The sequence below is a fragment of the Parasteatoda tepidariorum genome, chromosome 2, assembly GCF_043381705.1.
Source record: "Parasteatoda tepidariorum isolate YZ-2023 chromosome 2, CAS_Ptep_4.0, whole genome shotgun sequence".
NCBI lineage: Eukaryota > Metazoa > Arthropoda > Arachnida > Araneae > Theridiidae > Parasteatoda > Parasteatoda tepidariorum.
In genome coordinates this window covers 54,031,634-54,057,923 of record NC_092205.1, presented here as the reverse complement: position 1 = coordinate 54,057,923, position 26,290 = coordinate 54,031,634, and the positions used below count along the sequence as shown (strand labels likewise).

Below are 26,290 nucleotides of genomic sequence, written 5' to 3'. Positions count from 1 at the left end.
ATCTTTGTCAACTTAAAAGTGTTTTACTTGTATTTTGAGGATTAAAATTAAATATTTATATTATAAATATAAATGTTATAAATATAAATATTATATATAAATATTATAACTCAAATTAAGCTATGCCACGAATAATTAAAATTTTATAATTATGAAGTCATATGAAATATCAAAATATATTAATCAAACTTTGCATCCCAATTCGGAAATATATCAGTAAAATTAAGCACAAATATTTTCATTTAAAACATATTTTCTTTTTTATAAATTTGTAAGACACTTACTAATGAAAAAAATGCTACAGGTGGAAATTCATCTTTAGGTTTTTCTTCTTTCTCCTTTTTCTCACTGAAAATAGAGTTAAAATAAATTTCATTACATAGAAAATGCTATGCATCAAATTTAAATAATGCCATTTAGTGTTACTTTAAAAACCTAAAAGGAAAACTGAATGTGGTAAACGAAGTAATTGTAAATCGCAAAACTGATGGGAATATAAACCCATCAAAAACACATAAAAAATTTTATTGCATGGATGTTTTTTATCATAAGAATATTTTTTTCTGTTGCCTACCATTATAGCCACCTCAAAAAATTTTCACTTTATATGAAAATATACATTTTTATTTTGTTAATACATTAAGATAAGAAGACTTAACTTATTTCGACAAAATAAATCCCAATAAAGGACTTGAACTACCAGTTTTCTGTTTTTGTAAAAGTATAATGTCCTTTTGAAACGAAATTAGGCACAGATAGGTTAAAAGTTAGGTTAGGATAGTTTCAAAAAGAAAATCACAGCACACTTTTTGGATAGGTTTTTCTTAATAGGTTACGATAGGTTTTGTAAAGAGAAGTGAGTGAGTGTTTACTTTTCCAAACGTTGCGTTAATACTACTGATGCATGATAGAGATGCATGTTTGTTTAATTTTTTTGTTTCACGCATGCCTCTTTTTAAGATTGTTTATTTTATTTTGTGAAGATTAGTACTTCCTGTCAAAGTAATCTAGTTGATGAACAATAATTCACACACAAATTCAATTAGCAAAAGAAACATATCAAGAAAGTTACTACATAAGACTAGATGTGCAAAAACAGAAATATTAAATCTAGAAATGAACTTGCTTTTCAAATATAAAACAAATTTCAGGAACTTGCAAAAATAAAAAGAATTTACTAAATTAAAAGCCATAAAGATATTTTCCAAGAAAAAAAATTTCAAATTTGTTCTTCATATTCTTTGCACATTTATAAACCAGTTCCTTTTCTTTTAAAACTCCCTTTATAATTATATTTTGCTGTACCTCTTCCTAAATGTAACAAATATTTTGACAAATGACGTTTCATGGTACAGTAATTATTTTTTGTCACCAACGGTAAAAATTTACGTATAACATCACGAACTTAACATTTAAAATACAACATCATTAATTGTTTTTAAGCTTCCGATCAATATAGAATATAACTTTATAGCTTGAAAATGTATTAAATGACATTGTAGCAAATTTCAAATAATTTAATTAAAAATTTTTTCAAACAGAAAGATTTTGCATATAAAAGTGAGAAATAAAATATTGAATGTTACTTATTAAAATCGAGCTGACCTAGTGTCACTCAAATTTCCAAATACTATATTCGTTTTGTTTAAGTTTTATCTTAAAATGTATTACAAGAATTTCCAATAAATTTTTTAAAGAAAGCCGATGAAAAATCGAATTTATTTGATGTTATTATTATAATTCGAAAACAGACAAAAATACTAAGTAAACGAAAAAGAAAATTTGAAAAATCATCTTTAAATTATGTATAGAAACATTAAGTCACTATAACCATGTTTGGTGTTATATCGCAACTATATCCCTGGAAATATTTTTTTGACAATTATTTTTTCTTAACCAAATTGGTAACTATATATATCAAAGATTCTGAATATAAAATATAACTCAATTTTTTAATATAACACTATACTCTGCGCAGCATATCTAAAAAACAGTTATTGTAATTATAAGCATTATGACTTTCCATGTTTCATCACAAGGAAAAAATTATGAATTTATTATGAATTTTCGAATTGTTCTCGAAAGTATAAATTGGCACTTTTCGGGAAGAATATTAGAAGCAGTTAAAATAATATTACAGTTAAAATCAGAAGAAAAAATTAAAACATTTTGCAAAGAACTTCAGGATATTCTTTGGTACAGTACACATATGCAAATAAATAATAAAAATAAAATAAAATCATAGCTCGTAAAAATTTGAATATAAATTTAATGATCCTAAATATATGCCAGAATCAGCTACTTTGAAGAAAAAACTTTGAAATAAAGCGCTGTGAAAATGAAAAATTTAGAAAAGGTACGCGGAGAAAATAAGATCTGGTAAAATAACCAGCATAAATAATATAATAATAACAATTTTGAGGAGTATTTCTGGTTAATACAACCAAAATATACGGTATTTAGATCCTTAATTTTGTAATTTTTGGTTCATAGGGTAACGGTGCACTGGAATTATGAATTTAAAAATTATAGTTCGTATTAACAAACGCTTAGGAAAAAAAATACAAAACTGAAAAGTAAATTCAATAAAAAAATAGTTTTTATGCATGCTCTGAGGCAGCATGATAAAATTACCAAATTTTACATGAACCAAATTTTATCACAGATGATAAAACAATATTTTATTGTTAATTTTACAAAACTTCTTACCAAATCGTTTCTGTAAAATTAACTAGCTTTTTGGTGTTCCCATAAAGCAAGAAACACGATAAATTTTACCACATTCTAGTGGTTTACTTTATACTTATTTTCTCGGTGTAAATTTTTTTTTAATACCCTTTCCCTTAATCGCGGATAAAATTGACTGCTGTTTATTAAGTGCTTCGTAAAGAAAGCTTTTCTTAAAAATTCTTATTTACTAGGGAAAGAGTTATTTTTTTCAATTACAGCAAAAGAAATAAATTTTTGACCTTAAAAATGCTTTTTGATGTGTTCTGTACTGAAAAGAAAAGACAATCATTTTCTTTTTCAAATGGAGTTATCAAAAAAATTAAATTAAATCCAATTTTCACTAGATACCACAAATATTTTTAAAATATATTTCTTAAAAAACTAACACGATCGAATAAATTTTTTTTCTTCTTATTTGTTTTGCAGCTATAGTTTACGTTTGAAGATTAAATTTAAAATGAGCAAACACCGAAGTGAAAAAATATAAGTATAATTCGATCTATCTAAGTTAAATATTGTAGGAAAATGATAATAAAATATACAATTTTTAACTTCAGAAATACTTTGTTCATAGTGTTTAGTATAATTTCATTATAAGAGCACTGCACAATATCAGGTAATTTGAAATCAATTTATAGAAAATTTTAATAATGATGTTTTTCATTAAAAATTATCCAATATCAATTCCTTCACAATATCATTTAATCAAAATTTGACGTTAAGACTTCCTTAAGGCGCATATGCATTCGCAGAAAATGGGATGTTCAGAACACACATTTAAATCAGGAATATCTGGACGAAAATAAAAAAAAAGAAGGCAAATAACTACAAAATATTTTTTACCAGAAAAGGAAGGCAAAGTAGATAGATATACTATAAAATAAATACAAATATATTATTTCTTTTCCTTGTGATATTATAAGAATTGATTTTAACACGTTTTCCTGTATATCATATTTATAATAAGACAAACAAAATATTGATTATTTGATGATTTCGGTTAAGTACGTTACGTTTAACACCTTTTCCAATTTATGATTAGTCATTGATTTGTAAAACTACGATCAGTCTATCAAAAAATAGATTATACGATGGTTTCGCTTTGGAACTTTCTTAGAGCACAAATAATTATTTGAAATACAGATTTTAAATGTTTTAAAATGATAAATATGGAAAAGTTTCTTAAAATATATATTTCGAAAAATGTTCAGTATGATGATCTGAATATATATATATATATATATATATATATTTTACATATGTCTTAAAAGAATAAATATGGAACANTATATATATATATATATATTACATATGTCTTAAAAGAATAAATATGGAACAGTTTCTTAAACTAAATATTTTTATCTATATTAAGTATGTGAGTTAAAAGAGAACCTATTTGATTCATAAGATATACGGTTTCAGATATGTATTTTAATTCATTACAATCAACATAAAAAATCAGGTTAACTGCGGCATATTATAACTCAATCTAATAGTTCCACACTGGCGCATCTGGTGGGATCTACACCTGTTCCGTTAGAACTGTTTAGGTTTAGGTTTTTAACAGTTTAGATTTATTATTTGTAATTGAATTTAGCTTCGTAGGGATATAATTTTATATTTTTTTCAACAAAACTTCTTTTTCCCTTGTGATATTATAAGAATTCGTTTTCATGTTTTCCTATGTAACATACTTGTAATTAGTCAAACAAAGAATTTATTGTAAGATAATTTCGGTTAGGTACGTTTCTAGGACAGCATAAATAATAAATTGAAATAAATATTTTACGTATCTTAAAAAATAAATATGGAATAGTGTTTTTTAAACTATACATTTTAACATGAATTAAGTATAATGATCTGAAATAGAAGTTTTGAAGGTATAAAAAAGACTTACTTTTCAGTAAATAAACCCATAATTTTTCTTAAATTAAGATATTAAGTACATTAGACAAAAGGGAACATATTTAATTCATAAGATATAAGGTTTGAAATATTTCAATTCATTACGATTACGTTCTATTTACTTGTCATAAAATAACCTTCAAACATAATAAAATTAAAATATTGTCTGGGAAACATCACATTTATTAACGCAGCGAGAAGTTCCGCTTTGAATCATGATCAATAAAGAATTCATTGATCACATTTATTGCTTATTAAATATGTAACACCTTCACTACAGCTTAAAAAAAATTAAAAAAGGTCTCTAATACAAAAAAAATAATTCTGTTTAATATGTTAGTATTAGATACACAAACTTTTAGAATTATGAGACATAGTTGCTTTGCAACTTTGTTGTTTCAGATTAGTTGTTTGAATATTTGTTTCAGAACTCTTCATGGCATATTTTTTGCCTCTTTATTCAATCTAAAATATAATAAACTATGACCATGTAATTTAAAGTATAAGAATATAATATTTAATACAGATTATTTTTGCTTGCGTTAGTTTAGCGGTGATAGTTTCTATAGGCTGATTTAAGATTCGTCAGCCAATAATTTCCTGAATCCATTAAATTGTAATCCTCGTCATAAGGTAGCATAAAATTCGATTTTTTTTTCGCTGCAATTTTAAAACAAACATTTTATAGGACTAAGTGTTATAGGGCAGAGGTTTCAAAAAGGGTTCCATGGAACAGCCACAAGGGGATCCGAAAATTGCAATTTTTTATCAATTAAGATTTTCAAAACCTTTTATTGAATATTATCTCGTTTATTATCTATCATTTGTATTAATATTTACGTTACTTTTTTAATTATTTTGTTAAAAGGCTTGAAAAAGACGACAAACACGGATAAAAAATAATTTGAATGAATAATCGATACCATCATCAATCGTGGCAAGATAGCCTAGGGTGGGTAAAGTCCTTAAGAAATAGACATTTCCAGTCCTACTGACAGCTAAACTCTTTCCTTTCTGAAAAACTACTTTAGTGTTTTACCTCAATTAAAAATTACTAAATTCAACAATGAAAAACAGTGTTTTTCTAGTAAACATTTTCAACGTCTATTTTCGTTCTTTTTCGTTTTTCTATCAATGAAAACTACACTTTGCCATTCATATTCAATTTATGTATTCACTAAATTAAATCAGGAACTAGAATAGATGTGGGCCTCAAACTATAAATTCAATTATTTAATATAAAATAGAATTCCAAGACTGGAATTGATGAAATAATACGATGACAAAAAATTTATTGGATTAAATTTATTTATTAACTATTTTTAAAATAATTAACGAAATTTCAGATACTAAGTAAAATAATTAACGAAATTTCAGATACTAAGTATTTTTTGGATAATTAATAGTCTTTTTTTAATTAATATGTTAACATTTGCGAACAAAATTTATTCATTAAGTCTCAGAGGTTCCGCCAAAATCAAGTTCATCAGGTAGGGTTCAATAGATGAATAAAATTGAGAAACACTGTTATAAAAAATGCAGCGAAAATCTTTAGAACAGTTGCTTTTTCTTCTAATTTTAAAATAATAGAATCCTGGTATAGCTTTACACTGTCAGAAATTTCTCGAGAAAAAGTGGTAAAATAGTAATTTTTTTAAGTGTTATTTTACCATATTCAAACAAAACACTCAAATAATCAAAAATAAGGTGGTATTCAAACTGTTAATGGAGGGAAAAACCGTTTACTAACAGCTTTCATCTAATTCGATTAAACAACCAGAATTTCATAGCACCAACGAGGCCTACTTAATGAAGTAACATAGAACCAAGGTTTATATTATAGCCGAGAAAGCTAATCTGTCAAACTCATGACCGACAGAACGGGGGTTCGAGTTCAAACGTTGACACCACAATATACCCTGCATTTCCTTCAGCACACGAAGTTTCCAGTGTCCTGCACTCCCTAATTTGTAACCCTGGACAACTAAAATATGATACTCTCATTCACGACGCATTGATAACAGCATAAATCTGCATAATATATAACAATCTAGTATTTCCTTTCTCCAGTATATCGATATTTCTAAAACCATGCTAGTTGCAAACAGTTTCAAAACCGTGAAGGTAAAAATTGCTCTCCACCGTAAACTTTATAGCTAATTGAATGGATAAACTGCTACCGGTTATTTTACCGTAATTTTAGAATGAAAATTCTAACATTGTATGTTCATAACTAAGAAGCTTTCAACCATATATCACACGCATATCAGTCTAAATGTATGTTTGAAGAATTTCTATTTTAAGGAAGCACGGTTAATAATTAAATTAGTTGTAACGCAAACTAAAAAGTGCGATCTTTAAAGTGCTTAGTAAGTATATCTTAATAATTGTAAGCCAGGATGTATCAGGATATGTTTCCTTTAGTATGAGGGGATTGAATTTTTAATCATCATTATTTAATAAGAAATTGTAAATTTTTAAAGGAGAAAAAACGTCAGCTGTACTTGTATTTACAAATTTAAATATCTCTTTGCAAGTACAATTGACTATTTTTAAAAAAAAATCATGTAATCGTTCAGTTTGTTGCTTTTTTTGCAGTTTGTTGCATTATGCTTTTAACAAAATTTTCTTGGAAAAATTACAACAATCCTACATTTTATTTACAAAATGATATTTTCAAAAAAAGAAAATATTGACTTTAAAAGAAGTGAATGAGAGGCAATTAAGAGGGTTGGCGAGCTGAGATTTTTATTTTCTTATGGCAAAGATTCTAGAAACTATGAAATTCCTTTCCATATTCGCTCTCTACACCAACCCCGTAATTACTTCTCCTTCATCACTGTTTTCTTTTTTTTTCTTCTTAAAATTAAATATTTTTCACTGAAAACAAAGAATATTTTTTTAACAAAACATGCAATTGTTGTAATATAATATATAAGAACACTTAATCAATATTTAACGAAATGAATGAGTACCCGAATTTGAAAAGTAATTAGTACTTAAATTTAACCAAAGAAAACCAATTTAATCAACAAAAAGGCATGTCAAGATTATTGCTAATCACTTTGAGCATGATAAGTACTGGTCACAATCCTTTTGATGAAATTAAAACAATTTTTCCGCAGGTTATGTAGCAAGATTCGTACGCACTGGAGAAAAATTAATAACTTGTATCAATTTTGTAGAAGAAGCTGAAAATTTCGTAATTTAAGCTTCTACTATCAAAATAAAATTTCATAACTGACACCTTTGAATCTATATATATTTACTTTATTTTGGTTGCCACAAACACAAAAATATAGAAATATTTATTATTCCACTTCTGCAAATTGCAACTTTTTAATTCTTTCCAGGTGCATATGAATCCTGTATAGGTAGTAAATTTTTAGAAGATATAAACTATCTACTGTAGGCTTTTCGTGAAATATATAAAAAAAATTATTCTAAACATGTTTCGAACTTTTACGACAAATGGCGTTCTAACACACCATACTGTAAAATCTGTGATTTTTTTCGTTATTATGACCCATTAAGCGAAATTAAAGAAACAAAATCAAGTAAACCAACTTAATTATTTTACACGTTTTTATATACTTTAATGGAAATTTAAACAAATATCTTTTAACAATGAAAATTCCATAATAAAATAAAAAACAAACCTGCATCCTGCATCGTATTCATTATCGTCAAAAGCTTTATTTATGTATCTTTCTTCAAAAACTTTTTCATCTTTTCCATTCTGAAATCCATTTATATTCGAGTTTCGATAATCACCTTTATTCGACATTTTTCTTAAAAGGTTTTAATTCATTTGAGACTTGTAATTTTTTTTTAAAGGAACAGTCCCTCCTTCAGAAAATATGCACACACCACTTACGTATGTTTACAATTTGCCCTGTTTAAATATTTGAAATTCCACATTACCTAAACCTTGTGCAACAGCCTCACTAAATTTACTGACTGACTGAGGTCTAAAGAGTGATAAGCCTTAAGCCAAATAAGGAACTTTATTACTTGTAGTTACCCCTTCTTTTTTATCAGTACAAACAAAAGATTTCTTTCTTTTTTTACAATTGAATTTTCTTACTATTTATCTAGAGTCCATTCCACACTCTACTCACGTGAGGTTATTGTAGCGATTTGTTTTATACGTCAAGTAAAACTTTGATTAATAAAGATAATCGATGAGAACCAGGCAACGTTTTATCGATTTTTTGTTATCATTTTCGTCAGGTAGATATAACAAAGTTACGCAAACACTAAGATAAGGGGAAAAAGTTACAATAACTTTTCTGTATAATTTGGTTGATGAAGAGAGAAAAGGCTAAATTTCTATAAAATGCTTCTTTTTTCCGAATAGTTATAAAAAGTAGAAAAGATCACAGGTTAATAACACTAAGAAAAATTACCTTGTTTATGGCTCAATAAATACCAAAAAGCACGATAATTTTAACCGAAACGCTTTGATAATGAGTTTGGTAAAATTAAGTATAAAATATGATTTCAAAATATCTGGCAAAATTTTAACGATTTACCATGATACTTTAGAACATGGCATAAAAACCATTTATTCGGTTAAATTTGCATGTCAGCTTTGTATTTTTTACAATATGTGCTGTAATAAAATCTTTAATTTTGAAAACCAGAACTTCTGGTAAACTTACAACATATGAGCAGAAAAATTATCAAATGAATGGTTTAAACACCATATAATTTGGGCTTTATCACCAGAATTATATGTTTTGTTCACCAAAAATGTGTCATTACCTTATAGTACAGTAATTTTACCGGAGTTTTATATCCGTCATATTTAAATAAAAAAAATTAGCAAAATATATTTTATTTCATCAACTATTTAAAGGAAAAATGAGTATAGCAACATTTTTATTATTAGGGACATAACTACTGCAGCGTACTCGTTATAGATCGGTATAAATAATTCAAGCGGTAGACTATAGCTCTTAAAGTAACTAAAATTATAAATTCAAACATAAGTTTTATGCAATTTAAAAACACTTTAAACCTCCCCATATAAACCCTTAATTGCAATGTAACTATTCTCTTGCTATTTCTTCATTAATAGTCATTTTCAATTAAAAAAACGTTTATTCAAATGTGATTTCACTTATTCTAATCTTTATTTTATCAGAAAGTTTCATATTCTATATAATTTGTTTGACGGTTTATACAAGCTTTATAATATTTTCCGATATTAATATAGATTTCAGAGTCTTTAAAAAGTACTAAAACGATGTTTTCCTTTTGCACACTATTTGAGTACGCTAGTTAAGAAACCTAATAAAATGTGTAATTCAAGTAAATAAAATATTAGTTTTCATAAATTTAAATTAACTGATATACTGTAACAAAATGTGTCCAATTTTTTTTAATAAAGAGACTTACATCTTCCTTTTGCGGTCACGATGGCGCCACATCTAAGTTCAATTAAAGGTAGTGTTAATCCAAAGTTAATTTGTAACATCTAAACTCTATAACTTTTAACAACTATAAATTGTTACTTAAAAATTATATTGACATAAACAATGAGAATAGGAACTCATATCCGCGCATACATATCAACAGGATGTTCTCGTAATATCCTGTAGATGGCATGTTAAACTATACAGCATTTGGCGAAATTTAAAGCATGAAAAAACAATGAGAGAGTTAAAAAAATACAATTTTGGATATGTGTAAAATATGTGTAAGGAGTCCGAATCAAAATTTCCAAAATTTCTCTTGAAATTATGTGCAATTTAAAGTATACTTAAAATTAAAAGCAAAAAGTATCTAAAATGTTTATTAATTTTTTACAATACATTTAGAAGCGTTATGCTTTAGAAACTGGTAAAAAAATATAATAAAGCACTGTTTTGTAATAATAGAAACTTATTTCAATAATAATATCATCACACTAATTTGCAGTCAGTATTTTTGCTCTTTAAATTTTCAAAATGAAATAAGAAATTACTGAAACAAAACTACAAACTTTTCTTCTTTATTTCATTTAAAAAAATGTAAAAATTCAAAATTCTTCAAAAATTTCAGTTCAAAACGCAAGAAACCCATATTTTTTATCTAGAAAAAATAATTACTTAGATATTTATTACAGAGCTCTCAGCTTGACAAGAAAAATATTTAACTCTTAAGTACAAATTCGCTTTATTTTTTTAAAAAAAATATTTTATAAATCTTTAGAATTGACTTTATGTTTATAATTTTAGGATCCCTGCTTGCCAACAATAAAATTAAAATTTTAATTAAGGTTGGTTTAGAAAAAAAAATTGCCGGATACCTAGTCGGATGCCTTAAAATTAATAAAGATAGTTTACCCATGAAGGAAGGTTTTTACATTAAAAGAAGCATAAGGTTCTTCTCTTAGCGATTGTGAAATTTTATCAGTCATGAATAGAGAGAATCTTTTTATTGCTCCCAAGTAAATAAAAGAAGGTTATCTTCCACAAAAAATAAATTGAAAGAGAGAATTCACCGATATTATAAAAACATTTAATTAACTTCTGGATATTAACAATTTGACCTTAACTCTTAGACGCAGAATTTTTATTAAACATATTTTTTACTCTTTTTTTTCATTATTTTGTATTAATTTAGGTCAAAATAAGTGAATAAAATTATATTTAGCATTTCAATAATTTATGGTTTTTAAATACAGCGTAGAACACTGGTGTTTCTTTTTCTGCGTTGAAAGCAAAATTTTCACATACGGCACACATCCAATCAATAATTTTTCTAATTTGCACTTATTTGCGATCATTTAGATCTAAGAAAATCAGTTATTGATCATTAAAATTTCCTTAACTTAGAAAATCAGCAGTTCAAAAAATTTTGAATACGAATGAGAAAAAAATTTTTAAACTTTTATGTTTTAGCACAAATATAATTCAGATAATCTAACAGATTTTTTAGTAGCTGTTATACTGCTTTTTTTATAATTTAAAGGTGCCAGAATATATTTTTCTTATAATTAGGGAGTTGGAAAAAAGGAATATATATAAAAGCGACACCTGCATACCATCTGCATCTTAGGGTTAATAAATTACAATTTCCCGATATTAGTAAATTAATTATTTTTTCGATATTTTAATATACTACTTATTTAATTCCCGATATTGTCTAAAGAAATAGTATCTTACTGAATAAATTGCAAATACAGTCCACAAATTGGATGTTTTTCTTCTTTCAAAGATTTTAATTTTCTGGTTACCATGGAAACCGATGCCATTTTCAAAACATCTCTTTTCTTGATAAAATTTCGGCAAACATTACATTCTTTAAGAATTATCTACACTTTTAACAAACATTAGAATGAAATAATTTAGGGTACAAATAAAATTTACAAGAATACATAGCTTATTTAAAATATATTTTTTATAAAAATGCCTCTGATATCTTAAAATCTCGATTTCGTGAAAATATAAAAAATTATTCCAAAGCGAATTCTTTTTTTTTTTAATTTGCTGCAAATTTTATAGTTGAACCTATTCAGTTAGTTTCTTAAGTGTAGAATCTGCGTAACACGTAAACGCGTAATTTCAAAGGGAAAAAAATAGAAAAATTTTCTAAAGCAGGGAAAAATATATAAAAAGAATAAAATATAAAAAAATGTTTGTCCAAAACAAAACTTTAAGTTACTGCAAATTCTGTAGTAAAAAAGTATAATTTAGTTTGTTAAAAGTAGAATTTGCGTAACGCGTAATTTAAAAGTTAAACGGGCAAAAAAAGGGGAAGATTTGTCTAAGGCAGAAACGCAGTTCCAAAATTTACTTCCTAAGATTTTTTTAGAAGAATATTTCAACGAAATTTAAATTTCCTTAAAATATAAAAATGTTTCCAAAGCTAATTTTTTTTAGTTACAGCAAATTCTGTAGAGAAAAAGTAATCATTTAGTTTGTTAAAGCCAGAATCAGCGAAACGCACAATTTAAAATTAAACGGCATACAAAAAAAAGAAGAAAGAAAGAAAAGTTAAAATTTGTCTAAGGCAGTAACGCAGTTCCAAAGTTTTCCTCCTAAGATTTTTTTGTAAAGAATATTTTAACCAAATTAGAATTTCCTAAAAATATAAAAATGTTTCCAAAGCTAAACCTTTTTAAGTTGCTGTCTTAGAAGCTTCTACGCAATTCCAGGGTTTTTTCCTAACATTTTCAAGTAAAATTTTTCAAGGAAATTTCAATTTCCATAAAATATAAAAAATAATTGCTAAAAAGTGTAATAAAGGAATTCTTTTGAAACTATGGAAATTCTTTTGAGAAAATTATTCCTTAAGTTTTTTTAAGGGTAACGCATAATTACACGGATGGATATCTATTTATGTGGGATATACCACGAAATTTGCTCTCATCAATGAAATGTTTTCATTATTTCCTTACTTCATTCATGCATTTTTCATAACATAGTGTTTAAGTAAAGGAAAATACCCGGACATTTAACAATGATATTTTAAACTTGAAAGAAAAGGGCATTGATGACATAAAATTTAATGAAAGTTCTTTAAAGATGAGTACCATGGTTTTTTTATTATTATTTTTTTAAAAGGAATATAAAAATTAGCACTTAAAGTAGATGTTCAGTATGCAAAAAATTTGTTGCAAATAGAGCACAAAATCAAATATTGAGTAAGGACTTCTTCGTTTAAACTAACTTATTATTCTCTGCTGAAAACTGCAAAGTCAGGATTGAGACAACTATTAAAAGTATTTCAGATTCTATTAATTTCAGTAAAACAGTTAATTTAGTTATAAAATGGTTCTAAGTATCTATTAGAGTTCTTTGTTTCGTAAGATTGTTTTGGGGTAACGATAATTTTTTTATATTTAATAAAAATATGCGTTCGCGTAAGATGGAAAATTGTTTGAAACGGAATCTGTGTACGGTACGGTACTTTCCGCTCCCATCTTTGAGAGTTTTTAATGCTTTCTCTTTTAATTTTGATACTTTATTAAGAGTAAATGTCGAATTTCTACATTTTCTCAGCAATAACACGCATCAATTTTAATATAGATTTAAAAACTTATTGCATGTTGGAAAAAAATTCCAATAAAATTATCATACTGTATGGTAATAACATTTCTGAAAATTAAAATAAATAATAAATTTAAAAAAATATCAGAATTCTGGCTAATAAAACCAAACTATACGAAGTTTGGACCAGTCAATTCGTAATTTTTTAGTTTTACCAGAAATAATAGTAAAAATAGAAAACAAGAAAGTAACTTTTATCGAATAAATGGTTTTTGCGCCATTCTCTTAGGTATCATGATGAATTTACCAAACTTTACATTGCGTACCAAATTTTATCACGTATTATAAAATCATATTTTGTTGTTCATTTTACCAAAAATCCTTACCAAAGCGCTTCGGTGAAAATTACCGAGCTTTTTGGTGTTCCCATAAAGGCAGAATTTCCCATAGATTTTACCATATACTGATAGCTTTGACCATATTTTTTCGCAGTGTGAAAAAAGGCGTAAAATTTAAAATTAAAATCAAGTGAAAAAAATTACACGTACGGAAAGATGTTTTTTTTTAATTATTAAGGCTTAAACCTTATTAGTAGCTCGCTATCAGCTTCATTCTATTAAACATTTTAAGCAAAATACATTTCTTTTGAAAATCAATAATAACTATAAATTCATTAAGTAAGGACAGATGATAAAATTAATAGTAAGAAATATTTGAGTTAGGATTAGAAACCTGAAACTTACATTGACGATTAGTAGAACAAAAGAAAAAGATTGTACAATCGACTAAAAATAGAAGCAATGAAAACGGGAAAATATGAAAGGTTGATTTATTGCAATAGCATGTTTATTCATGGGGACCTTGAAAAGTGACAATTATGCAACTTTAGGTTAGTTCATTCATAACATTGAAACCATTTTCGAAACAGTTCAACTAACATCCATCATTATAAATATAAATGTACTTTACCGGAAAATACTTGTATCAATTAAAGTATTATTTTATAAATTATAAATGAACATAAAACAATTTTAACTTTATGTCTAGGGAAAATAAAATGCTATTGTTTAAATTTGTCTAAAAAAGGAAATGTTATTACAGTATAGTACATTTTTTTAAGAAAAATGAATGTTACGTCATCAAGTTTGAAGGTTAAATTGTCTGAATGCCATTAGTGAAAATAATTTGTTTTTTTTTTTCTTTTGGACCTAAATTTTGTCATTATTTTTTCAGCTTTCTGTTAAAAAGCTATATATTTTCTTACTTCAAAGGGTCTACCTATTATAAGATTCTTTTTTTTTTGTCTGTTTTCTTTGGTTTTCAAGTCAAGTTAGTTTATTTTATAATACTATTTAATAATAATTAGACCATTTGAGAGAGGCGACGCATATGATTTCAGGATTTTGTGTCATTGGACTAAACAATTATGCCAATAACTTATATCTAATGTAATAATGTAATGATAATGTAATAATAAAATGATAATGTATTAATGTAATAATGAAGTCAGTAAGAAGCCATTCATTAAATTAAAAGCTATAGTTTTTTAATGCATGCTTCCTTTTATTCTGGGTTTGAACTAAGATGATTCCATAAATGATAATATTGTGCTCACTGAAAAGCGCGTTTTTGTTTGTCTATGCAGCAATTATATGTAGTAATATTTCGGCAAACTTTTCTTGTATATTTTGTTTATTAAGCATTTCATCCCGCTGATAATGGGAAAATCGTTTAAAAAAAGTGGCTAAAAAGTTTTCTTTAAAATGAAATGGAATGTGTTCTTAAAGAATTTACAAAAAAATTATAAGCAAAAATTTTACAAATTTTTTTGACAATATTCAGTATTTACGGCATAGCAAAATAAATAAAAGCTGTTCTTATGAACGAATTATGAGTAAAATTAAAAAACAGTGAAAAATTCTATGTAGTTACAATCTAGCAAAAAAAAACAAAATCTGCTTTTATAAACGAAGTGTATTTCAGTAATGCTACACTTAATAATTCCAATATATAAAATTGCTGCTTATGACGTTAAAAAATACTAAATTCCAACATCATACCAATAACCATTAACATAGTTGTTTTTTTTTATCACGTTTCTTAATATATCATAGCTCATAGAAGCATAGCAGCGTAGTCCATTTATCTAAGCATATTCTTTCTTTCTTTGTAAACACAATAAACTCTCAATTATTTGAAAAATTTTAAAGATTAAGAAGAAAGTTCAGCGATTTAAAAGAAACCACTTACCAAGCGTACTCATCGAACGACATATATCAAATATAACCATTAAACTTTCAAATCGATAAATACTGATTTTTTCACAGAAGAAAGTTGATAAAAACATCTTTCAGGTGAAATTTTTTTTTATTAATTAAAAAATATATTACATGATCATTTCTGTTAAAAGCGATAAACTAGATCATTTATTTGAAAACGACAATAAATTAAAAGCGATGAACTTGATCATTTATTTGAAAACAACAATAAATTAAAAGCGATGAACTTGATCATTTATTTGAAAACGACAATAAATTAAAAGCGATGAACTTGATCATTTATTTGAAAACGACAATAAATTAAAAGCGATGAACTTGATCATTTATTTGAAAACGACAATAAATTAAAAGCGATGAACTTGATCATTTATTTGAAAACGACAATAAATTAAAAGCGATGAACTTGATCATTTATTTGAAAACGACAATAAATTAAAAGCGATGAACTTGATCATTTATTTGAAAACGACAATAAATTAAAAGCGATGAACTTGATCATTTATTTGAAAACGACAATAAATTAAAAGCGATGAACTTGATCATTTATTTGAAAACGACAATAAATTAAAAAGCGATGGGTGATCTAGTTACGCCACTGATGTTTTTTCTGTTTTGTTCTTTGGTATGATGTTCCTTTTTGTTAACACTGTTATAATAAAAACTGTTAAGTAAGTAGGAACTGTTTATGATTAACACTGTTAAGTTTTTTAGCGTTGGTATTGGCAGATTTTTTTAAGAATAGAGTTGTATTTTAATCAGTTCTAGTTCGTGTTTTAACGATTTCAATCCAATATAGAAGTGATATGCTCAGAGTTCATTCTAAACTTGGAAGAAAAAGAGTATAACGAGTTTTCAATTTCTTACGACAAGCAGTTGCTATAGCTACCGTGCACACACGTTAAATCACATGTACACATTTTAAATTACGTCATTCAAACGATTGCTATGGTTTTGACCGCCAGTCGTTCCGCAGTTCCAAAGCCTACTCCAAAGCATAGGCAGATTTTTTTTTCAATACATTTATTAGTTACTTACGATTTTTTTATACATATGCCTCCTTACTATTACTGTCGGGAATGGCTATACTTTATATACTTTATTTTGAGTGCTTAATGAATCAATTTTAGGCCAAGTCATAAGCCAAGTTCGCCAATTTATTAGAACTATGTAAAATTCTAGTTTACGCATATCACTGGCTAAAGATAATCACAAATACGTTAATATCATGATCATAAATAATGACAAAACATATCGAGTAACAAAATATCGCGATCGTTATTTATTTATTTACAAGTAAAATCAATATTTATAATTTCACGACATATAATGATAACGCCATCGAATAAGTATTTTAAAAGTTATAGGAAAGCACATGCTCCTTGTATTGATACTTACGCTTTTAAAGTTTGTCTCAATAATTTTTAAAAATGGATATTTAAAAGGAACTGATAAAATAAAATTGAAAGTTTTCTTTAAGTCACAAGAAAATTGTTGTAAATTCTGAATATCACATACTGAATATCAAATTATTATTTTTTTTTTTTGGAGAATTGAACTCATATTATAGAAAGTCTAATAGAATAAAGCCGCAGCACAATATACAACAAATAACAAAAAATAAAGTTTGTGTATGTGTTGTGAATGTCATGTAGTAAAATATTTGAATCCAGTGTTACGCTGTGTAAGTTCGCAAGTTGTTTAAGGCAAGAATGCCTAATACAACTATGCATAGTGAAATAACTGCACTTCTGAAAGAAAGCACTTAAATTCAATTGGAATATTATTAGTTAGAAATTTATAACCTGTAAAAATATTTTAAAACAGTAAAATTAAAGTGCAAAATATTTCTCATTTCAGTTATCTTTAGCTCATATGGGAAAAAAATCATTGAAAATAAAATTTTGAAACATTAAGTAAACGACAGATAAATAAAATGAAGTTTGTGAAACACCCAAGTTTAAAACGATGTAAATCTTCAGAAATTACGAAATTCTAAATGAAAAAATAATAATTTTACATTTTAAACAATGTTTAAACAATGGGGGAAAGTAAGTCTCCCACTTAGAGCTATAGCAAATCTAAGTCCCACTCAATATTACTAAAGAAATAAAATAAGAAAATCGCTATAAAAAAGAAAATTCCCTGAAATTTCAAGATAATGGCATTATTGCGGTTTCTTGCATTTGAAATTTTTGCACATTCTTCTTGGAATATTGCGCGTCGTAAAAACACTGCATTAAAAAATTCGAAATAAAAAAACCGTAAGGAAATCCGTAACAATATATTTTAAGTTTGAAATATATCTTACACCCTTTTCTGCTACACTATAAAAAATTTCCGATCAAATTACGATATAAAATACCGGCATTGTGGGAGCATGTTCAGTAAAATCCATTTTACCATTAAATATTACACAGTTATTTTTAAATTACTATTTGTTTAATTCGAGTGATTCAGTGATTTTACGGTAATTGCAATTGCAAAAATTACGGTAAAAATAGATTTTCTGATAATAAATACCAGCACCTTGAGTGCCGGTTCTTTTAAACGTAATATTTTTTTACAGTGTACTGGGCCACTGGGCTTATTATACAACTATGAGTAAATAGTTAAAATCATTTATACGAGAACTAATCAAGTTTAATTTAGGAAGAGAAAATTAATTACGTATCAAAATACAAACAGATCAAAATTTAATGAAGCTACTAAAGAAAGAAGTGTATTTAAAACGCGAATACACAAAAATATACTGCATTTGCATTACAATCATACTTTAGATAACTGATAATTCAATACATTTATCGTAAATATAATTGCAATGTTTTTGCCCTTCTTAACAAAATAACAAAAAACAAATTCTTACAGAATTGTAACCGGATCTTTAGCTTCCAACAAAGGAATTCCACTAGCATCATCTTCATTTTCTAACCTCAGCTGTCTTTCAGAGTCCTTATGATCATTAATCTGCTTCATCTCAGAACAAATTATTTAGTATTCGAATATCGTTCCGAATACACAGCAGCTTATAGAAGAGGCATTCAAAATTAAAAACGCTACTCATTCTGAAATAAACCAGGAATCCATAGCTAATAATAAGCTTCTTTTTGCATCTTGTGTCAATGCCGCGCAATAGCGACCTTGTAGTGAGAAACGCATCATTGCGTTCATTTTGCATCTTTGAAAAAAGAGGTCTGAAAGCGTTCGCTTACCGTTACTGTCTGACTACCGAACAGTGCCATTACAGCCACTTCAAGGCTATTGGTAAATGAAGCTACAGGAGATGACAAGTATTATTTAAGCTTTTTGAAACAACATTATTTTATTCTTTTCTTATTGTTCATTATGAGTGAAAATCATTTACCATAGATGGTGATATTTTGTTAACAGTGAGGGGCTGTTTATTTATCACTTTATAGCTTCTTTTAGTTGTTTTGTACACTCTCTACTAGAGCAAACGGTTTTAAAAAGTCATTTTAATTGCAAATACAGTCAAACCCCGCTATAGTGAATTTTCAAGGGATCGAAATTTCGGTTCACTATAACCGGGAGTTCATCATATCCGTACTGCAAACAATTTTAACTAATTTTTCCGCCCTTTTATTACACATTATTTAAATATATGATCAATAAAAAGAAGTAGAAAAATGATTAAAAAACAATATTTAGAACAAAAAATGTGTTAACTTTTATTTTTTATTACTTTTCGCCTTGCGTACAAAAATTTTTGAGATGGCCTTTATTTAGGAATGGGAAACTCAGATAGAAGAAACAAACAAGAAAAAATGCTTATGGCTTCATTCCATAGATGGTTTTAAAAATCGGTATATGTATTTTATGTAAAAAATTTCAAAATTACCATAAAATGAAGAAAAAATTTCAGTCGACGACAGAAAAAAAGTTCATAGTATCCAATTTCCTCTCTTTTTTTGGTTCACTATACGTATCCACAAAAAATAATATTTTATGTGTATAGCAAGGCACGGGAGCGAACATTTCGTTCACTATATCCGGGAGTTTACTATTAACAATGTTCACTATAACGGGGTTTGACTGTATAAACATTTAGAAACGTTTATATTTATAAAAATATGAATCTATATTTTAAATTCAATTTGATATGAATGTAAGTGGAATTCACTACACATTTTTTTTTATTTCCAACAAAAACTATATTATAAAATTGCTTGAAAAAAAAAATTTTTTTTTATCAACATTATTGTTTCAGTATATTATGTTATTTAAAGTGGAGTTTTTCAAAAACCATAGATTAACTCTCTCTAAGCAATATTTCTCCCATACTTACCGGTATCAAATTATACCAAGTTCCCTTTTAAGGAAAGCATCATTTATTATTATTATTTCAATGACAAAGTAACTGATATTTTTAAGTTCTTCAGTTTTTCAAGAAACACAGATTAACTCTCTCGAACTGTCAACTCTCCTGCACTTATCGATATCAAATAATACCAGGTTCACTTTCAAAGAATGTTTATTTTTATTACTATTATTTCAATGACGAGGAAACGGATACTTTCAAGTTTATGAGCTTTTCATAAGACAGATATATGTATAGCCCCTTAGAGATTGAGACAAAGAAAATGAAGAACGAAAGAAGAAAAAATTTAATGTGAACATAACGAATATTTCTAAACGAAGGTAAAACTTCCGAATAAGGAAATATTCTACAACGGAAATATGGTATTTGCGTGGAGAGGGATTCCCTGACTTTTTTAAAGTTCATTTCTACCATATATGACGCAGCAAACCATACCAAATGTGCTTATAAAAACAAACAGTTCCATACATGGTTTACAGTTCCATATATGGTTTACAGTTCCATATATAGTTTATATCCATATATGGAACTGTAACATAACAGTTCCATATATGGTTTGCTGGCAAAATATGATTAAAATGGTGATATTATTTTTTAAAAAATACCGAAACAATAGTCATAAGTGCTTGCTTAACTCTTTTAATGCGATGTTTTTTTTATTTATCAATATCCGCACATTTTAGTTTAGTCGCATTTAATTTTGATATCTGACATTAAAAAAATAGCATTTGTTTGTTTACAAAATAGATAAAAACATTAATAAAGAGTTATATGGTTGGTTGGTGTCGTATCCTTTATTGAATCATATTTCATGGTGTGCTTGAATAGTTTTTGTTATTTCTATGGCATTAAAAGAATACAAATCCTCTTCTGTGGGGTAGTTTAAGAGGTGAAGGCCTGCAGCGACTGCAAAAGAGTTATATTAATTCAATTTATGAATCCTAAATATAAATAACTTCTCTGAGAGCATAATGATGGAGTAAAATGTTTGGTACTCTTATTAAAACATTGACTTTTGTATTCTTCGTAAGTGTTTTTTACCTTCAAAAAATTACACAAACCTTTTTCACTTTTTAACAATGAAGGTTGCATACTTTACCCTTTATATATTTAAAGGAACTAAAGTTAATCCAGTCTAGAAGGGTGTAATATGGTCATTTGCTTTCCTTTATATGTAATTTAAGGATTTTCTAACTTTTTATATTGTTTTTTATTGTTAAAATCTGTCTTATAACTGTATTTTGTATAATTTTGAGCATATTTTAGTAAAGATAGCTCACAAATCGTCAAAACTCTGGCATACAAAAAAAAACACTCAGTGTCAAACTGCTAAGTACCCTGCTTTCAAAAAATTGTTAAAATGTTTAATGACCTCACACATCGGAGTTTTCAGGAAAGAATTAAAACAGACAAATGGTGGAGAAACTTATAACCAATGCGTATTATTGTATTTTGCGTGGTGACAAATGAGTTATTCTTTTGAATGAAACTAAATTGGAGATCGTAGACTGATAATTAAAACAATACAACAGTTAAAAGTTCAATGTACTGAAAGTCCAATATACATGAAGTGCAATGTTAGACTTGTACCTATTTACACATCTTAACTTCTTTTTTTTTCTCCTTGTAAGTCAATAGGACTATTGATTAAGAAATGGAGAGGGTTTGATGGAAGTTAAGGAAGTTATTTTTATTTCAAACTGGTTTGCTATAATACAGGCTCTGCATAGTGCACAGTTTACTTAATAACAGAAATAAACTTTTTACATGCCTAGTAAAAAACATTAGTGTGTTACTATACAATAAAGAAAATAACAACGAGTAAAAATATTACATTTCGAAAGCAAACGAACTATTTTTTTAGAAAGATAAAACTCTTTCTATAAATCTTATGGAAAATTTTTTACTAAAAAATCGCATGCTCCATCGCTGTTTTCGGTTCTCAATTTAACGATACATTTTGTTTTTAAAGGCAAAAACTGCACTAGGAATTTGAAATTACATAGGTGTGTAGAACAAAATTCAGAGAGTATGGTGCAATAAAAAAAATTAAAGATCAATAAATAGTTCGAGAATTACTAATTAATAAACTTGTTGTAAAAAATATCATGCGATCCGCTCTGCAGCTCACAGGAAAAAAGGAAGGATTCAAAGTTGAAATTTGACATGCTGAATCATAAATAACAAATTGATAAAATTTTCTTACATACAATAAATATAATAAGCTACAAGCAAAATTATCTTTAAAAAAAAATACTGACTTTTAAGGAAATCACACGGTTTTTGAGACAAGCGAGTGGTGGAACTTCCGAGTAATAAAAACATTCCTTGAGAATATCCTGTATTCACACTGTTTGTTTTCTTATCAACGTGTCTATAACATTTAATTTTGTACAAAATTTCTTAAAAGTAAGCAAATCTGTTATATATTTGTGAATAACAATCCTGCTGTTACTCCTCAAAAAATAACTAATTTTACTGAGAATAAACCGAGAATACAATTGACAACGTTCCGAAAAATAAGGATCAATATTCTCTTTCCTAGTATGTCTGACTCATATATATCAAAGTTTAATACTGATAATTTTTAAAACGCTTTCTGGTTATGTGATAGTTATAGGAATAGTTAAAGAAATCTATATTTGAAACTTCTCTCCAGCGTTTCAAATGTTGCGAAAAATATTTTAATTTGCTCGTATCATTAAATTCTTACTCATTATTATACTTTGCTTTATATTTTGATCAGTAAATCTGTCGTTGCAGGCAATCACTTATAAAATATAACATCTAATTATTAATGTCATTTATTTTTTAAATGCTCATTTATTTTTTAAATGAGAGTTTGCAATTTCATCTGTGCTGACTAAGTTTTAAAAAAATTGTTATATAGTATAAAAATTTTTATCACTAATTAAATTTTCATATAAAAAATATTTAGACTAAATGGACTGGAATTTAACCTAAGGAATACTTTCTAATTTGTAAGTTGACGGGATATATTTTTTTAATTTTTATAATATATTTTTCTTCAAATATTTTTTTTTATGATTGGATTTATCTAAACGTTAGCCAGGTAGGGATGAGGGAGAATAAAAACATTTAAAATAAAATAAATGATCAAGAAAAAAAGAGAACTTTTTAAAACATAAAACGTTTTTTAATTTTTCCGAAATTGTATTTCTCTCAAGCCGTAGTGGGCAAAAGGAAAATATCAGAATCAGAATTTTTTTTAAATTCCGTTTATCTAACAGATTTTATTAGTAATCATAGCTGTTTTTCATGATTAAAAAATACCAAATTATATTTTCTCATGTAATTAAAGCGACCGAAAAAAATACAAAAATATGACATCAGCGTCCCTTTTGCTGCGTGAAAGGGTTAACTAGCGAGAAACATATCTTTGTAAAAATCATTATATTTTTCTCTCAATTTATATTTATGATATTTATCTCTCTACATAAATTTATAAATTTCAGCGAACTGCAATACGTGCCATGAGTTGATACGAAACAATGGCAAACTATGTGTGCCTGATTCAAAAATTCCCTCTCTTTCTCGTGCGTTTAACGATAAAACTTAGACGCTAGTAATTTTAAAAAAATAATAAGTAAATAAATAAATATTACTAGGGAAAAGTGTGCAAAAGTGTAAAAAAATATCAATTTTTTGCAAGTATAATAAATAGTTCAGCTCTCTAAGAAAATAAATCCTAATTATTATATGGGTAACCAAATATCTACAAATATACAGTGATTTATACGAAAATAAATAAATGACAAATAGATAAAACTCACACTGACTGCATGCAGTGACAGAGCTCATGTTTTACACAGATTTACATTTTTTCAACTAGTAGCTCTAATTAAATAAAAACTAATTCTGATTTACAATTTTTAAAAAAAAAATTATGTAGTGATATAAAACTGTTGTCGCTAAACAACAATTTTTTTTTCAAAACGGGGAACCTGTATTAAATTTTTTTTTCCTTTTTGTTCTTCCTATAGTATTTTTTTCATAAACAATACGAAAATAATTTATTTTTGGAATTTTAATGAAAAGTGAGGCTGCTCTCTTCCCCCTCCGATTAAGTATTTCGAGATAAATTATTGACTTCAACTGCGCTTTACAAGAGATCCGTGAGCAAATTTTTCCATAAAAAAAAAACAAATTATTTAAGACTTCAGAAGCTGCATTTTTGTCTTCCCGTGTAGTCATAATTTTAAGTTGAATTATTCTATCGAGGAAAAAAAGTCATTAAAAAATATTTACGTTAATCCCACCCTTGTGAATTTCACTTTAGGAATTGAGTGATTCATATTTATTTTTTCTAAACCTAAATAACTTTTTTAACTTTACAAAGACCTTACTTTTGATTTATACTATCATCTGGTGAAAGCAATGGAATTACACTCGCCGCTTCTTCACTGGAAGTCACCGCTAGATGTCTCTGAGTTGAAATGTCATCCTTGTTCTTTTGCATTTCAGGAAAACACAACACTTTAGAATATTGATTATTTTCAGGCATATTACAATTCAAATGAGAAATAAGCTTTTACGTTCATGGAAATACCAGAAACGTTTAACTGGTCAGTTTTACAGAGATGAATTACAAAATGGTTGCGTGTCCAGTCGGTTAAAGAACTCACTGCCGGCATTTCATTATTCATGTATTGCATCATCCTGAGAGTTCGTTTACCGCGCATGTGTGGTCTATGAAGGGTTTTATTTTAGGAGTTTCCCACAAGTGGAAGCTTTGGAACGAACAAAATGCGGGCGAAAAGTGCTCATATAATAAATGTCAAGAGTGAAAGCTGTAATAAAAACATTTTTAGAACAAGTTTTTTTTCATCAAGGCCAGCAAAAAAAATAAATAATCGTATACCTTTTATTTACGGTGGAAACACATGTTGATTCCATGTTGCGCAACTAAATGTTTCTATTTTAATCTAATTTATTCTAATTACTACTATATTCTAAACAATTCCTGCTCCTAAAGCCACCGAGAAGGAAAAATAAGATTTTAGATCTTAAAAAATGGAAAAATTTTAGCTTTTGAAATTGTGCTGTACATGATTTCATTGTGCTAATCAGTACTGTTTTGTTTATTATTTTCTTTTTTACCCTAGTGCAAAAAACAATAGAAAATACTAAAAAATATACTAATGTTAAAATGTAGAAAAACACAGCTATCAAAAGATTTTTTGGTGTATGCTTTTAAATTTAAAATAACACTAATGTGCTTTTCAATAACGCTCGTATTTCAAGTGAGTGATAGAAAAATCAACGTAAGCGACAAAAAATTCGAAAGTGAGATTTTTATTTATTAGGTATTTTTTATGATAATCTACATATAGGTCTCAATTTAAATACGCGACATATTGATTTTTTTAAATTTTTCTAAGCAAATCAATTTTTTGTTCATTTTTTGAAGCTTAATTTTGGCGTTGATAGCATTAGCAGTGGAAAGAAAAAAGTTGTCGAGTTGCTTTGAATTGATTGTGAAGCACTTACGCTATTTTTCCAATTGTAAAGCAATATGGTATGTTGTATTTTTTAACGGCGACTAGATAAAATATAGAGTATATAAGCCTCAGTTAATAATTTCCACTACCACATTCAGATTAATTATATTTCCAGAATATTTATTAATTCACTTATAGATTATTTGTAGGGAATGTAATTTTAAAAATGTTGTATTTAAAGATATTTACCGCTATTTAAAGAAAATTACCTTATTATTTAAATGGCACATAATAAGAGAAAAATTAAATAAATAAAATTTTCTGCTTTGATTTTTTGAAATCTTTCACTGTTAGATTAATTTATAATTAATTTATTGATAATTAATCAAATAAATTTTTCTAGTTAATCTCTCCTTTGTTGCGATTAGATTTCAGAAAAAAATGAGCAATTGCAAGCATTTTTCTTTTTCTACATAAAATTCACACGTGGTGTAAAACAAGGGTTACTTTTGAACTTTTTCATTCAACGTAATTAAAGTTTGAATTAAAATAAAATTACAATAATAATAAAAAAAAACTACTAATTTTCGAGCACAC

The 26,290-nt window shown here is 26.8% G+C and overlaps 1 protein-coding gene across 7 annotated transcripts in view; it reads right to left on the bottom strand.

The window, feature by feature from the left end:
- Positions 1-26,290, bottom strand: part of LOC107453350 (ATP-dependent translocase ABCB1) — a 95,164-nt gene that overhangs the window by 41,592 nt on the left and 27,282 nt on the right. For 2 of the 7 annotated variants that reach the window (XR_011636155.1, XM_071177577.1), the window contains exons 1-2: positions 24,599-24,907; positions 285-348 (exon numbers count right to left, since the gene is read on the bottom strand). Coding sequence is in view for 5 of the 7 variants with exons in the window: in XM_071177577.1 (XP_071033678.1) it covers positions 285-348; positions 24,599-24,756 (222 nt within the window). In the remaining 2 variants the exon portion in view is untranslated. Of the gene's footprint in view, positions 1-284; positions 349-4,627; positions 4,663-8,294; positions 8,760-10,038; positions 10,134-18,758; positions 19,111-24,598; positions 24,908-26,290 lie in introns of those variants that run through there. The other 5 variants (XM_071177579.1, XM_071177580.1, XM_071177578.1 and 2 more) reach the window with 5 other exon arrangements.